Source organism: Helianthus annuus, chromosome 13, assembly GCF_002127325.2.
Source record: "Helianthus annuus cultivar XRQ/B chromosome 13, HanXRQr2.0-SUNRISE, whole genome shotgun sequence".
In the NCBI taxonomy this organism is placed as follows: Eukaryota; Viridiplantae; Streptophyta; class Magnoliopsida; order Asterales; family Asteraceae; genus Helianthus; species Helianthus annuus.
The window spans coordinates 53,265,284-53,280,056 of NC_035445.2; the positions used below are offsets into that span (position 1 = coordinate 53,265,284).

Genomic DNA, 14,773 nt, shown 5'->3' on the forward strand with positions numbered 1-14,773 from the left:
CGGTTCATAAACTCGGACAAATTCCAACATGCGTCTATTTTTTTAACATGCGTAATTTTGTTTTTTTAAGTTTAGAATTTGAATAACCGGTTCACAAACTTAAGGTCCAAATAAGGATCACCAAGGTACCTTTGTAATTTCTCTAAATTAGAACCATATTTGTCAATATTCTATATAGTAGGGCTGTTCAAAAAGCTCGCGGCTCGGAGCTCGCTCGAAGCTCGCTCGAAGCTCGCTCGGATTTAGCTCGGAAAAAGCTCGCTCGATTTGGCTCAGTTTAAAAGTGAGCCGAGCCGGCTCGGCTCGGTTAGAAAGTGAGCCTAGCTCGGCTCGGCTCGTAACGAGCCGAGCTGGCTCGGTTCGGCTCGCTTTGTAGCTCGGCTCGGTTTAGCTCGAATTATTTTACTTATAATAAGTTTTAATTTTATATACATTATAATATATTACAAAAAAACTGATTATTATTTACATGTATATAGGTTTGTAATTTGATATTTATGGCATATTTGAAAATTGATTACCATACTAATGAACTAATATTGTATTTTATTGAAATTAAAACTTATTTTGCGTTGTTAAACTTGATTTTGGTTTGAATTGTATTAGGTTGAACTTATTTTGAATATATTCTTTTAAATTATTGAATAATATTTTAGGCTATTAAATTTTAAGAGGTATATATTAGTTTTTTTTTTTATAAAATCGAGCCAAACCAAGCCGAGCCGAGCTAGCTCGGTTTAAAACCAAGCCGAGCCCGAGCTTAGATTTTCAGCTCGGTTTCAAATCCGAGCCGAGCCAGCTCGGTTTATAATTGAGCCGAGCCCGAGCTTGGCCTGGCTCGGCTCGGCTCGGCTCATGAACAGCCCTACTATATAGGGATGAGCAACTTTCTGTTCTGAATCTTTAGAATCCTCGACCCTACCTGATAATACCCATAGACCGAACCGTAACATGTATAGGGTTTGGGTATTTGTTCTAAAGAATCCATGAATTTCGGTTCCATATGCGTTCACGATTCAACGTGTTTACGTCTACTTTTTGTTTGGCTTAATGATCACGCCGTAACACGCGAGTCCTAATTACTAGTTGATTTTAAATATAAGAAAAAGTCATGAAATTAAAACTAATAATTATATAAAAATAAGTAAACTATTGTAGAGGACTTGCATCATATGATGCATCAACCATCCTTGGGTCTTATTAGATTGATTGTTTTCACTTTATTTACCAAAGTCAAAATTATGACCTACCAATGTTCAAGCGTCAATGAGCTGGTAATAGAGTGGTAATGGAGAGATCTCATGTTCTAAGTGATGACCCAATGTTAAAGTAATTAGCACCAAAAAAAATAAATGTCTTCCATCATGGTGATGTGCAAGAAGTATACATGGAGCAACCTCCTAGTTTTGTTGTTCAAGGAAAGTCCATATTAGTTTACAATCCCTCAATTCTCTTTATTACCTTAAGAAGCCTCCCATAGCTTGGTTCGGTCAATTCAATATTCAGTCTTTTATCGATCTTCAAGGTTATATTGCACCTACTTCATAGTCTATGTTGATGATATAGTAACAATCGGAAATGCTTGTATTGGTATCTAACAATCAAAGGGTCATATGTTCAAACATTTCAAGACTAAGGATATGAGAAGACTTTGATATTTTAGAGGCAACAAAGTTGCAATATCAAAACATAGAATTTCAACGCCTCAACGAACATACACCAGACGAACTTCAAAATTTTATGTATCATGTGGAGACGATATGGTCCCTGGGAAAGTAAAAAACAGTATATAGCAGCAAAAGTGAAGCGTGTATCGGATGATGTATAAAAGTTTCGTAAATTTCCCTAATGAAACTTATATGTGACGAATATTTTACACATTACCCCTAACCCTGTCTCATGTGTAAAAACAAAGCATGTTGAAATACCAAGTTTGACAAGTCAACGATACTTTTATATAGAGGTCCACAAATTGAGCATATATGTAACAAACATGAAGCATTCGATATATGGTCCAGTTTAAAAGTGAGCGTATTAGGGTCGGCGGCCATTAGAGTTAGAACCATTCATTTAGCCCAATAAGACAATCTACAACCTGATAGATAAGAGAAAACGATTAAACATGCACAAAAATCTTTATGCATTGCATAAAGTTGAAAGCAACTTCTTTTTGTGGAAAACATTTTGAGTAGAAACAAATGTATAAAATAAAAACCACTTTGCAAAATCAAATCCTGCACATCAAACTTCTTTTTCTACAAACAAGTATAAAAAAAAAAAAAACCAACATGAAATGAAGACAAGACAGACTCCTGTACAAAAATAATTCATCTTCTAACATTTTTTTGTTGTTGATTGGATCAACGCTCAAACAAATCTCCAATAGAGGGCAGATAAACATGAAAGTACGAAACTGCCCCTTCCTTTTCGAGAAGTAACTTGAGTTACATGGTTCGTACCGTTGTTGTTCTTCTTGATATTTAGTTTTATTTGTTTTTCCAATGGGATTACCAAAGCAAAGAGGACATGAAGGCAGAAAAGAAAAGGAGGAAAAAAAATGAAAACCGAAAGTGTGGTTGCTACTGACAAACCCGATACACGCGCGCATATGCATTCTTTACCTTGACGACAGTGCTATTCATTGACGGGGAACTCGATTATCATTTCCTGCATCAATGCATACCGCTGAAAGTTGGTATTTGCCACTTTAGAGTATAATGTCATTGAGGTTTGGCCAGTTTTGCAACTTTCGTCCAAAGGTTCCGAAAAGTTTGAAATCTTGCCATTTTCATCCAGTTTGCTAACTCCATCCATTTTTCTCCATTAATTCAGGGGCATTTCCGTATTTTTTGCTAACTTAAAGGGCAATTCAGTCTTTTTCACTTTATGTTAAAAGACCGAATACCCCTGAAAAGGGCCATATTTCCCTTTAAGTTAACAAAAAAGACGGAAATACCCCTGACAAGACGGAGAAAATGGATGGAGTTAACGAGCCAGATGAAAATGGCAAGATTTCAAACCTTTTGGATCCAGATGCAAAAAAAAAAAAACCAACCTTTGGACAAAAGTCGCAAAACCTCAGGGACGAAAATGGCATTTTACTCACCACTTTATGTGTTCCTTTTTTTAACGAATTTAATTAAGAGTGTAACTAGACCAACCTGATCACACACAGGGCACGTGTCACTTCTTTCCATCCATTCAAGAATGCACGATAAGTGAAAATGATGTTCGCATTTCGTGATTATTTTTGGGTTTTCTTCATCATATTCTGCAAAAGAAAAATGAAATTTATACGTGCTTATTATATATTTAGTCGAAAAATATTATTATCACCTTCAAGACATGTGGGACACTCTTCGGGGGGTAAAATCGGTCCAGTAGGCTTCTTTAATTCATCATCAGACTTCTCAATCTCATCTTCCGTTTCTTTTGTCGCAACAAGTTCGATGTTGGTAATCTCTTTGCAATCAGATCCTTTGGCTTCTTTAGTGACAGTTTCCGCACTGTTACTATTAGTTATTTCTCCAACAACAGACTCGTCATTTGTCTGCAGAGGTGGTTCTTGCTTAGCACCAGAAGTTTCTCGATGATTGTTGTTGAGTGGACTCCGAGGCGGGCCCACACTGACGTCGTAGGGTATAGGTGCAGGTGGCGGTCTATAAGTGTCGGGTATTGACGTTTCGAGATTTGTATCGACTAGAAGCCCTGTTGAAGCTGCACCATTGCTCGATGATAAAGGTTGGCGTTCCTCTGATGCTATTGGATACTGAACAAGAAAAAGCAAATATAGTTTTTGAAATTATAATGGAGACGTACATTATTCACGAAGGTGGGGTGATACTGACGTGATAGAAGCGCGGTGAACTGTTGAGTTCGGCTCCTTTAGAAGAAAAGCAACAGCAGCAGCCTCCCATTTTGTTTTAGATAATATTTTTATCCAATTGATAGAGAACTACTCATTGCGTCTGTTCTTTATCAAGGAAGATGACACCGCTCAACTGAAAGTCAAACTTGTCAGTATGCCACAAGAAAAAAAGTCAAAGATGTTACTGTGTAGTAGAACAATAAGGATGTGCACCAAGTTAAGCAAGATAATTAAATAACAAACTGACAAGCAACGGTAAATGTTACATCTCCTCGAACACTAATGGGTTCGATCTCAGCTGTGCAAAAGTAGTTTGGACATCAAAGTTTCTTATATTTAAGACTTAACATATTTAACGAACCAATGAGTTTCTCTAAATAATCACACAATGAAAGGCACGGAAGAGGACCCCTGTTTGCACAGCTGGAATCGGATATACAAGTGGGATTTCTTAGTGAGCTACGGCTGAAACTAGGAATCTTCAACAACTTTCCATAGCTAAGCAGCTGATTCAGTTCGAACGGCTGTGCAACAGAGGGATCCAAGGTTGCGTCGATGCACACAGAGACGTAACCATCGGTCAGTCTTTGACCAATTAGAAAATTCTGTTAAACTCACGGCTTGTTTGAATTAATAATACGCACCAATAATTCAAACGTTTTAAAGATGGCTGCCATGAAATGTTTCCAACTCAGACAGTTTTTATCATCAAATTTGACTAAAACAAAGCTTGTGATAATCGATCATTTTGAGAGAAAAGAACTGTCCATAAGAGAGCGCAATTTGCAGTTCGATAACCAAGAACCAGAATCCGATACTACAAACAATTTGATTGCTTAACAATCCGGAAACGATAAGAAAAACTCTATTGATATTGTTTTCTTAAACTAATAGCTACCAAACAAAACAGATAAAAATCCCTAAACATACATACATAGAACAAATACATAATAACGATACCAATTATTTTCTTAAACTAATGACTACTACATAGAAATCAAACCTAAACCCTCAATCAAAAAACAATTTGTCAACTTAATCCTGAAAAATAACCACGAATACAATCCACATAAATTTGATCTTTAATCCCCAATATTCAATAAAATTATTCATCAACTCAATCCAAAATTAACAACCCAATCAATCCATTAAAAAGACTGAATAATTACCCAAAAAAAAACCCAACAATTTTATCATTCAAACCCCACAAGCAATCGTTAATCTGTTGAGAATAATTGGAGTCAATCAACAAATTAAAGGAAATACAGATACACGGTAAAATAAAGAAAAACAAAAACCCTTTTATTTTCCGATAGTGGAAAACCTAAACCCAAAATCCGTAAAAGAGAAAGGCGAAGAAAATCGAATTGAATAGAAGCAATCGATAGAAGTTTGAGAAAGCAAAAGAATTGAGTGAAAAGATACCTGAATGGATCCAAGTAGAGAGAGTTGTGGGAGAGAGTGAATGGAATGGAGTTGAGGAGCAAAGAAAGCTAGAGAGAGAGAGAAAGTCTTGTGTTAGAAAAATGGTGGCGTGGCCTCGGACATTACATTTTTTTCCTTTTTTTAATATATTTTTATATTAAATTATAAAGATTGTTGAAATACCTTTATTTTTTAAACTTATCTTTTAATTAAAGACACAATTGTTTTAAATAAATGAAGAATGGCTTTATTTGGAGAGGTATAGATAGAAAAGTTCATGTACGACAATTCTTATTGTGTGAAGTCCATGAGAATATAGACTTTTGATCAAGTAAATTCAAGTGAAATAAGTAAGGAATGGTAAAATAGAAAGACTTACAAACTCACTTTCCTTTATGATTTTTAAACGATTATAAATTTTTCACATGATAATATTTTTTTTTAAATTATACCGTATTAACGAACATTTCATTCTATTTAATTTGAGTAGACTATTGCTATAGTTTTCTTAATTTTTTTTTTATTTTACAAGCTATAATGTTACGTGATTTTGTAGCGTTACGTGATTATGTTCCAGTATGTAATTACGTAATATGTATTTTATTCATGAAACAAGTGTAATGTTACGTGATTATGTATCAGTACGTAATTACGTAACAGTAGTTAACTATGTATTATTACTACGTGATTTTGAAAACCCCTTACGTGATTTCATTATGGTATCTTTATATAGAGATTACTGTACAAGAGGAAATAAATGTACGAAGTGTAGGAGAGAAGTTCAACCTTTGATCTGCAAGATCAATGTTTGAGATTATGTGGTCCCCAAATATAGAATTCACATGACTAAAAACAAGGGAAACAAGTGAAGAAAAGGACAAAAACAGGAAAATCCAATATTGTTGACTCATAAACCAACTGTCTCATTGATTTTCAAACGACTATAACTTTTTCAAACGTTAATATTTTTTTATAAAAATTACACCGTATTAACGAGCATTTCATTCTCTTTAATTCGAGCAACCTATTGATATATTTTTTTTAAATGCAAGATTTTGAATACTCGTTACGTGATTTTGAATACCCAGTAAATGATGACGTGATTTTGAATACTCATTACGTGATTACATAATTTCATATAGTATTTTATGTGAAACTTCACTAAGTGATTACGTAACAATAGTTGACTATGCATTATTACATGACTACATGATTTTGAATACACATTTCGTGATTTCGTTATAGTATTTATGTGAAACCACACTGAGTGATTACGTAATTACATAAAAACAAAACATGTCATATATAATATTTCATATGGAATACGTAATATTTCAGGTATAATCACGTATTAAGGATAAATTACATACAAAACATTAGTCAAATCAAGCTATAATAACAACATAATGCCATATATTAGAAATTTAATCACGTGATAAAGCATAAACAATTAAGTTCTTATTATTGAATGTGTAAACACATAATAAGCATAATTTTATTAACATTAGTTATAACAAATCATATTGAATCTCTAATCACGTAATAAATTTACATTAAATGCATAATGATTATGTTGAATGTGTAATCACGTAATAAGTATTCAAAAATCATGTACTCATGTATCAGGTATTCAAAATCACGTAATGGGTACCGGGTATTCAAAATCACGTAATTAGGTGATGGGTATTCAAAGTCCTGTAATTTTTTAAGAAAACTATAGCAACAGGTTGCTCGAATTAAAGAGAATGAAATACTCTTTAATACGGTGTAATTTTAAAAAAAAAATATTAACGTATGAAAAAGTTTTAGGCGTTTGAAAATCAAGGAGGAAACTAGTATAAGCGAGAAAAGACCATCATACCCTTCCCTCCCTAAATTAAGAAAGACAAATGTGTGGTCATTATTCTCTCCTACACTTCATATGGAATTCTTGTCTTGTACATGATCTCTTATCTTTATATGAAAACACACTAAGTGAACACGTAATTACGTACTGATGCGTGTAAAATGCAACATATAAATTACATCAATTGAGGCATAAAACTAACCCTTTTTAAGTACTAATGTTGGAAAAAGAGTGTTTTTGTCTTCCTTTTGTATTTTCAGGATGAAATGAGCTCAAATTCACAAAAGAAGCAAAAAGACAGCTAAATCTAACATAAATACAAGAAAAGGAACAAAAGTGGATTGCCCGACCCCTCAACGGCAGCCTCCCAAGCAAAAAAAGAGAAGTCAGAAGACTGAACACGCCCCGTGCTCAGCCAGCACGGGGCCGTGCCCAAGAAGCAGCAGAAAAGACAAACCTATAGAAGCTTCTATTGCCCACCACGGGGCCGTGTCCAGTGAGCACGGGGGCGTGGCGAAAGTACAGCAGGCGCATTAATTGTAATTGTGAATTACAATTAATGAAGAGAGAGTGTCAGACGGGCACGGGGGCGTGTCCAGCGGACACGGGGCCGTGCCCAGCCTTCTGTTCAGCCTATAAATAGGAGTGCTTGGTTTCATTTCAACTCATCCCTTGGCACACCACCTCTCTCACACTTCATCCACCACCCACCACCACCATAACACCATCATCCACCACCATCATCCATTGTCCATCATAGAGTGTGTGAGTCGTCTCGGGATCCAAGATTGATCGTAAGAGTTCTTGACAATCAAGGCCATGTTTGCCTAAGTCTCTTACATCACTTGGTGAAGACAAGTGTTTAGTATAATACTTTTTATTTTTAATCTTTTGCACTTTTTATTTGGTTTTGTATTAGTGACTTTAATAACTAGTTGCTTATGTTGAAGGTGATCTTTCCTTATCGTTTGTCCGTGGTGTCTTGGCATTATTTTACTGTCTATATAAAATAAAAGATTTTCACCATTCATATCTCCACGGTCTATATGGAGGTATGTTGACTACCTGGTCGGGGGTTAAGGGAACGGTTTGGTAAGGGTCTTGCCCTTGTTCAGCGTTTAGAGGTCCTGCAAGGGACCTGGGTCAAATTTAGTAGGATCTCCTTCAATACCCATAGGTATTGGATGGCGGGGATCCAAACTCTTTGACCCCCTCATAAGTTAACTACTATTAATACTATAACCCGAGTATTTAGGACTGTATCCCTGTTGACTCAGACTACTTAGCCGAGGGTAACGTCACCGCCAAAATCGGGGCCTACCATAATTTGCATTAATAACTTAATTCGTTATCTTCCAATAATCCAACCCTTTAGGATTGTATTTTTGCTGACTCAAACTACTGGGTTGAGGGTAACGTCACCTTCAAAAGAGAGGCCTACTACAATAACTAAGATAATCTCTTAAACAAGTGCAAAAGTGCGAAAATAATCAAAGGTTATACTAATACACGAGTCGGATCCAAGTGATTCATCTTGTCTATCTGTTTTTATTTTATTTTTATTTTTCGGCATTTAGTTAGTTTTTATTTCCTTAGTTTAAAAACCTTTTCTAACTTTTTGATTTGATTAGACGTTGAGGATAAACCGGTATTAAAAGCTCTTGTGTCCTTGGACGACCTCGGTATCTTACCAACACTATACTACGTCCACGATGGGTGCACTTGCCCATATGTGTGTTTAGTGTTAGTAAATATCGTGTTTTATAAATTTAAAACTTGGCTAAAAGTGTAAAAAGGGCTTAAAATATACATCAAAAATATATTACACTACACGCACATCAAGTTTTTGGCGCCGTTGCCGGGGACACAAGGATTTTAAGAAAGCTTAAAATCGACGGCCTAATCAGTTTTTCAAAACTTTTTATAAAAAAAACGCGCGCAAATTTTTCTGCATTTTAGTTTAGTTTGCATTTACAGTAGCCTGAACACGGGGCCATGCTCACTGAACACGCCCCCGTGCTGCATATTTTTAGGTAGATACCCAGATACAGAGTCTGAACACGGGGCCGTGTCCACTGAACACGCCCCCGTGCTCAACGTGACCAGTAACTTTAATTAAAACGCCCAGATACAGACCCTGAACACGGGGCCGTGTTCACCAGACACGGGGCCGTGTCCAGCTTCTGTTTCCGTCTTTATTTTTGTTTTCTGGTCCCGAGACTCAGTTGTGGTCTGCTGAGTGATTCTTATGGATCAATACTCAGGAGGTTACAACTACACCTATGATGAGGATGATTATAGGGGTAATTATTGCACTAATTGTCGTAACACACACTCGGTTCAATATAGTAACTCATATCAACCATCCAATTCATACAACCATTATGAGGAGCCCAGGTACGAGCCATCAACTTCATATACATCCTATGAAGACCAAAGGTATAAACCTTCTCCCTCATACTCATATTTTGATGAACCAAGGTATGAGCCTTCATACTCATACTTAGATGACTCGAGATATGAGCCACAACCTTCATACACTTATTATGAGGAACCATGGCGTGAACAACCCACCTCATATGAGTACTATGAAGAACAAAATTTCGACCCCTATCCATCATATACTTACAATGAAGAACAAAGGTGTGAACCATCTACTACATATGAGTACTATGAGGAACCAAGGATCGAACAACCAGATTCAAGCTTTGAGGATCCCAATTCTTTTTCTCTCACCGAAGTAACCAATAGGATATTAGAACACATTAAAACTATCGAACGTTGCATAAAAGAATCTCGCGCAAGGGAAGAGGAATCCCGTGCAAGAGAAGAATTAAATCGTAATAATAACGTAGAGATAGTTGAAAATGTAAAAATGGAAGAACAAGAAAGTGAAAAACCGACACATGAGTTAAACAACGAAAAAGGTGAGGCCGATAATGTTAAAATTCAAGAAGAGCCTAATTTTGAATAAATTAATCTCTTGTCACCTACTTTCGAAAATCATTGTTTAGTAACTCCTCATGCCAAGTTTTTAAAAGAGTTAAACACTAGTGCTAAAATCAAAGAAATGGTAAGTGTTAAGTTAACTAATGATCAAACTTCGCTAATAAAAGAAGACCCTTTTGAAACTAACATTACACCGGTTCCATGTTTCTTTCAAAATTCATTTATTAGTAATATCACCATTGATAAAGATCTTTGTGTTAACATAATGCCTAACTACGTTTTTGAAAAATTAAGTATTAGTGATTTTTCTCCACTTCAAATACCCATTTTTCTATCCGATCGGAAAGTGATGAAATCAATCGGTGTAGTTGAGGATGTTTTGGTTCAAGCAAATCAAATGGTAATCCCAACCGACATTGTCATCCTCGATGACGCTCCTCTAGTCTTGGGAAAACCTTTTGTACAAACTCATAAAGCTTTGAAAAACCGGAAATTCAATAATCTACCTCTTCAGTTAGGGGCATTCAAAAGGAGCATAGATCTTGAGCGTTCAATGAAATATCCTTTTGGCAACAATGACCCCCTAATTGAAGATGAAGATGCACCACCTGATACAATTGAAGAAGATGACCACTTTGTTGAAGAAGAGATCGCCATAGAACAAACCTTTAAGATTCTTGATCTAAACGAGCCACAAAATAAGGTGTCTCCTAAAGACCCACCCATTGAGCTCAAAGAACTTCCTAAAGGTTTGGAATATGCTTTTCTAGACAAAGATGGTAGTTTACCTGTAATTATTTCTTCTAAATTAAGTAACATAGAAAAAGAGAAATTAGTTAGTCTCCTTAAAAAACACAAAAACGCGATCGCTTGGAAGCTTGTAGATATTAAGGGAATAAGTCCTTCCATGTGCACGCACAAAATTTTAATGAATGATGATTACAAAACGGTAATTCAACCACAACGAAGAGTAAATCCCAATGTACAAGAAGTGGTTAAAAATGAAGTCATCAAGCTACTTGACGCCGGACTGATCTATCCTATCTCCGATAGTCCATGGGTAAGTCCCGTCCAAGTAGTCCCAAAGAAAGGAGGTATGACGGTAATAACTAACGAGAAAAATGAACTAATACCAACAAGGACCGTCACAGGATGGAGGGTTTGTATAGACTATAGGCGATTAAATGAAGCAACAAGGAAAGACAACTTTCCTCTGCCCTTCATTGATCAAATGTTAGAACGACTATCCGGTCATAAATTTTATTGTTTCTTGGATGGTTTTTCAGGGTACTTTCAAATACCGATAGCACCAGAAGACCAAGAGAAAACAACTTTCACATGCCCCTACGGAACTTTCGCCTATCGACGCATGCCATTCGGTCTATGTAATGCACCTGCAACATTCCAACGTTGTATGGTAGCCATTTTCCATGATATGATAGAAAAGACAATGGAAGTCTTCATGGACGACTTTTCTATCTTTGGAGACTCATATGACCAATGCCTCGATAACCTCGAACGAATGCTATCCCGATGTGAGGAAACTAACCTCGCCCTTAACTGGGAAAAATGCCATTTCATGGTAACGAAGGGAATAGTACTCGGTCACAAAATCTCAAGCGAAGGTATGGAAGTTGATCGAGCAAAAATAGAAACTATTTCTCGGTTACCTCCACCATCCTCCGTTAGAGCAATCAGAAGTTTCTTAGGGCATGCCGGATTTTATAGAAGGTTTATCAAAGACTTTTCAAAAATTTCAAGACCTCTAACAAAATTACTTGAAAAAGATGCACCTTTCATCTTTGACAAGGAATGCAATCAAGCATTTCTAACCCTCAAGGAAATGCTAGTCAATGCACCTATCATGATAGCACCCGAATGGAAATTTCCTTTCGAAATCATGTGTGATGCAAGTGACTTTGCCGTTGGAGCAGTCTTGGGACAAAGAAAAGAAAAGCATTTCCACCCAATTTATTACGCTAGTAAAACGCTTAACGATGCACAAGAAAATTACACAACTACAGAAAAAGAATTACTAGCTGTGGTATTTGCTTTTGATAAATTCCGTTCTTACCTTGTTCTTTCTAAAACTGTAGTTTATACAGATCATGCAGCCATCAGATACCTCTTCAAGAAACAAGACGCAAAACCCCGTTTGATCAGATGGATTCTACTCCTCCAAGAGTTCGACATCGAAATCAAAGATAAAAGAGGAGCAGAAAACACTGCTGCAGATCATCTCTCACGCCTAGAAGACCCAGCTTTGGAGGCAACCAGGGACGAGCAAATTAATGAAAAATTTCCCACAGAGTCCTTGGAAATGATGGAGAGTATACAAGAACCATGGTATGCCGACTATGCTAATTATCTAGCTAGCGGTATAGTCACCAAAGGATGGCCGCATCACCAAAGAAAGAAATTCTTTGCTGATGTAAAGCATTACTTTTGGGAAGACCCTTATCTTTTCAAAATGTGTGCCGACCAGCTCATCCGAAGGTGCGTCCATGGTAATGAAGCACGAAGAATTCTCCGTCATTGTCATGAAGGTCCATACGGAGGACATCATGGTGCCGCTAGTACCGCACGAAAGGTATTTGATTCAGGATTTTATTGGCCAACCATTTACAAGGATGCACAAAACCTTCTAAAGGCATGTGATGCTTGCCAAAGATCAGGTAATATTTCTTCCAAAAACGAAATGCCTCAAAACGGCATTCTCGTTTGTGAAATTTTTGATGTGTGGGGACTCGATTTTATGGGACCTTTCCCACCGTCAAAAGGAAACAAATATATACTCGTGGCAGTCGATTACTTGTCTAAATGGGCGGAGGCCGAAGCTCTTCCAACAAATGATGGAAGAGTAGTGGTAAAATTTCTGAAAAAATTATTTTCTCGTTTTGGAACACCGAAAGCTTTGATAAGTGATAGAGGTACCCATTTTTGCAATCATCAACTCGAAAAAATATTAACAAGGTATGGGGTCTATCACCAGGTCTCAACAGCGTATCACCCTCAAACAAATGGGCAAGCCGAAGTGACTAACCGAGGTTTAAAACGAATACTTGAAAAAACCGTAGGTTTAAATAAAAAGGAATGGGCTGACAAATTAGACGATGCTCTATGGGCCTTTCGAACTGCTTATAAAACCACTATAGGCACAACCTCATATAAGCTCGTCTATGGAAAAAGCTGTCACTTGCCGGTAGAAATAGCTCACAGAGCCTACTGGGCAATAAAAAATGTAAACTTAGACTTAGAAACTGCCGGTAAAAACCAATTTTGTCAAATGAATGAATTAGACGAATTAAGGAACTACGCATATTCTAACTCCAAAATTTATAAAGAAAGAATGAAAAATTTACATGATAAATATATTAAATCTAATGAATTTCGGGTAGGAGATCAAGTTCTGTTGTTTAATTCACGACTTCGATTATTTCCTGGTAAACTAAAATCTAGGTGGTCAGGACCTTTTTCCGTCACCCATGTTTTTCCTCACGGTGCAGTAGAAATTAAAGCTCGAAATGGGATACCATTTAAAGTCAATGGCCAACGGCTAAAACTCTACAGAGGATCCATTGAGGATGAAGAAGAGGAGATCTCACTTCAAACGGTTAATGAGTGAAAAGCACCCACATCATAACCGACATGTTACGAACAAGCGAGTGTACATCAAAAACCGGTAAGTCTTCTAACCATTTTTCGGAAAAAGGGGCATGCACACGAGCACAAATATATATATATATATATATATATATATATATATATATATATATATATATATATATATATATATATATATTTAAAGTTTTGCTCGGCACGAGGCCGTGTCCACCGGACACGGGGCCGTGTCGAGGCAACTGTCGGGATAAAACCCCTTTTTCATAACAGTTACCTCATTCCACACGCCCCGTTTTGCCGAAAACGCTCTGGTTCCAGGCGATTTTCCGCAGATTTTCGACGTTACCTCCACGTTTAACAACATCAAGGTATGATTCTATCATCATTAGTAGTTAGATTAGTTACTTGCATGTAGTTAGACATCAAAAATTTGGGGAAAAATCTAGGGTTCTTCAAGTTCATCCGGATCGAACTTCAAATTTTTGATGCAATATGTTAGTATTAGTTTAGATCAGTATAATAGGAAGTAAATACACTTGTATTGTTGATAGATTTGTCCGATTTCTCACAAAAACCTCAAACCCTTGTTTTTGAACCGAAAAAGATGAAATTGGAAGGGCAAACAGGTTATTTTGGGAAAAACGACACTTAGGGTTTCATTTTCGGGGGAAACCGCAACTACTTGGCTAAAAATTTTCAGATTTTCGGGACCGGGACGAAAAAATGAAGTTTTTGGGTTACAGACGCCTGGACACGGGGCCGTGCCCACTGAACACGGGGCCGTGTCCAGCCTACTGTTTGCAGTTTCTTTAAAAATCTCATTGTTTCGTGCTAATTTTTTGGTATATTCTTTCAGATGGCAAAGTTCACGAGGTTCAATGCAAGCGAACTCGATGCTAGGGCAATATACAAAATACTTCAAACAAGACCCGATGAGTACCCCAGGCGAGCTTGCACGGACCTGTTAACCATGGTGAACCAGCTGGACCGATTCAACAACATCGTTACAGGACCACTAGCAGTTGCATTGAACACAGTTGGGTTTGGTCGGTGCATCAATGCAC

At 36.8% G+C, this 14,773-nt stretch overlaps 1 protein-coding gene across 2 annotated transcripts; it reads right to left on the reverse strand.

Moving 5' to 3' along the window:
• Positions 1–1,900: 1,900 nt before the first annotated feature.
• On the reverse strand, positions 1,901–5,422 carry LOC110897851 (probable E3 ubiquitin-protein ligase RHB1A). Of its 2 annotated transcripts, XM_035981552.1 has the most exons (6): positions 5,294–5,422; positions 3,849–4,001; positions 3,337–3,769; positions 3,162–3,271; positions 2,622–2,667; positions 1,901–2,095 (listed from the first exon to the last, which is right to left on the reverse strand). In XM_035981552.1, the coding sequence occupies exons 2-5, from the start codon at positions 3,915–3,917 to the stop codon at positions 2,635–2,637; spliced, it is 645 nt and encodes a 214-aa protein (XP_035837445.1). In that variant the 5' UTR covers positions 3,918–4,001; positions 5,294–5,422; the 3' UTR covers positions 1,901–2,095; positions 2,622–2,634. The 2 variants fall into 2 exon arrangements, with proteins under 2 accessions (XP_035837445.1, XP_022000272.1); XM_022144580.2 differs by lacking the exon at positions 1,901–2,095 and having other exon boundaries at positions 2,200–2,667.
• Positions 5,423–14,773: the final 9,351 nt, after the last annotated feature.

What these genes read in the sequence shown, in the direction of transcription:
- LOC110897851 (XM_035981552.1), bottom strand. Translation starts at nt 3,917, where the DNA reads ATGGGAGGCTGCTGCTGTTGCTTTTCTTCTAAAGGAGCCGAACTCAAC. An exon ending in GTGTCCCACATGTCTTGAAG is followed by an intron (nt 3,272 to 3,336) that starts GTGATAATAATA and finishes TTTCTTTTGCAG; the next exon opens with AATATGATGAAGAAAACCCA. An exon ending in CGTGCCCTGTGTGTGATCAG is followed by an intron (nt 2,668 to 3,161) that starts GTTGGTCTAGTT and finishes GCATTGATGCAG; the next exon opens with GAAATGATAATCGAGTTCCC.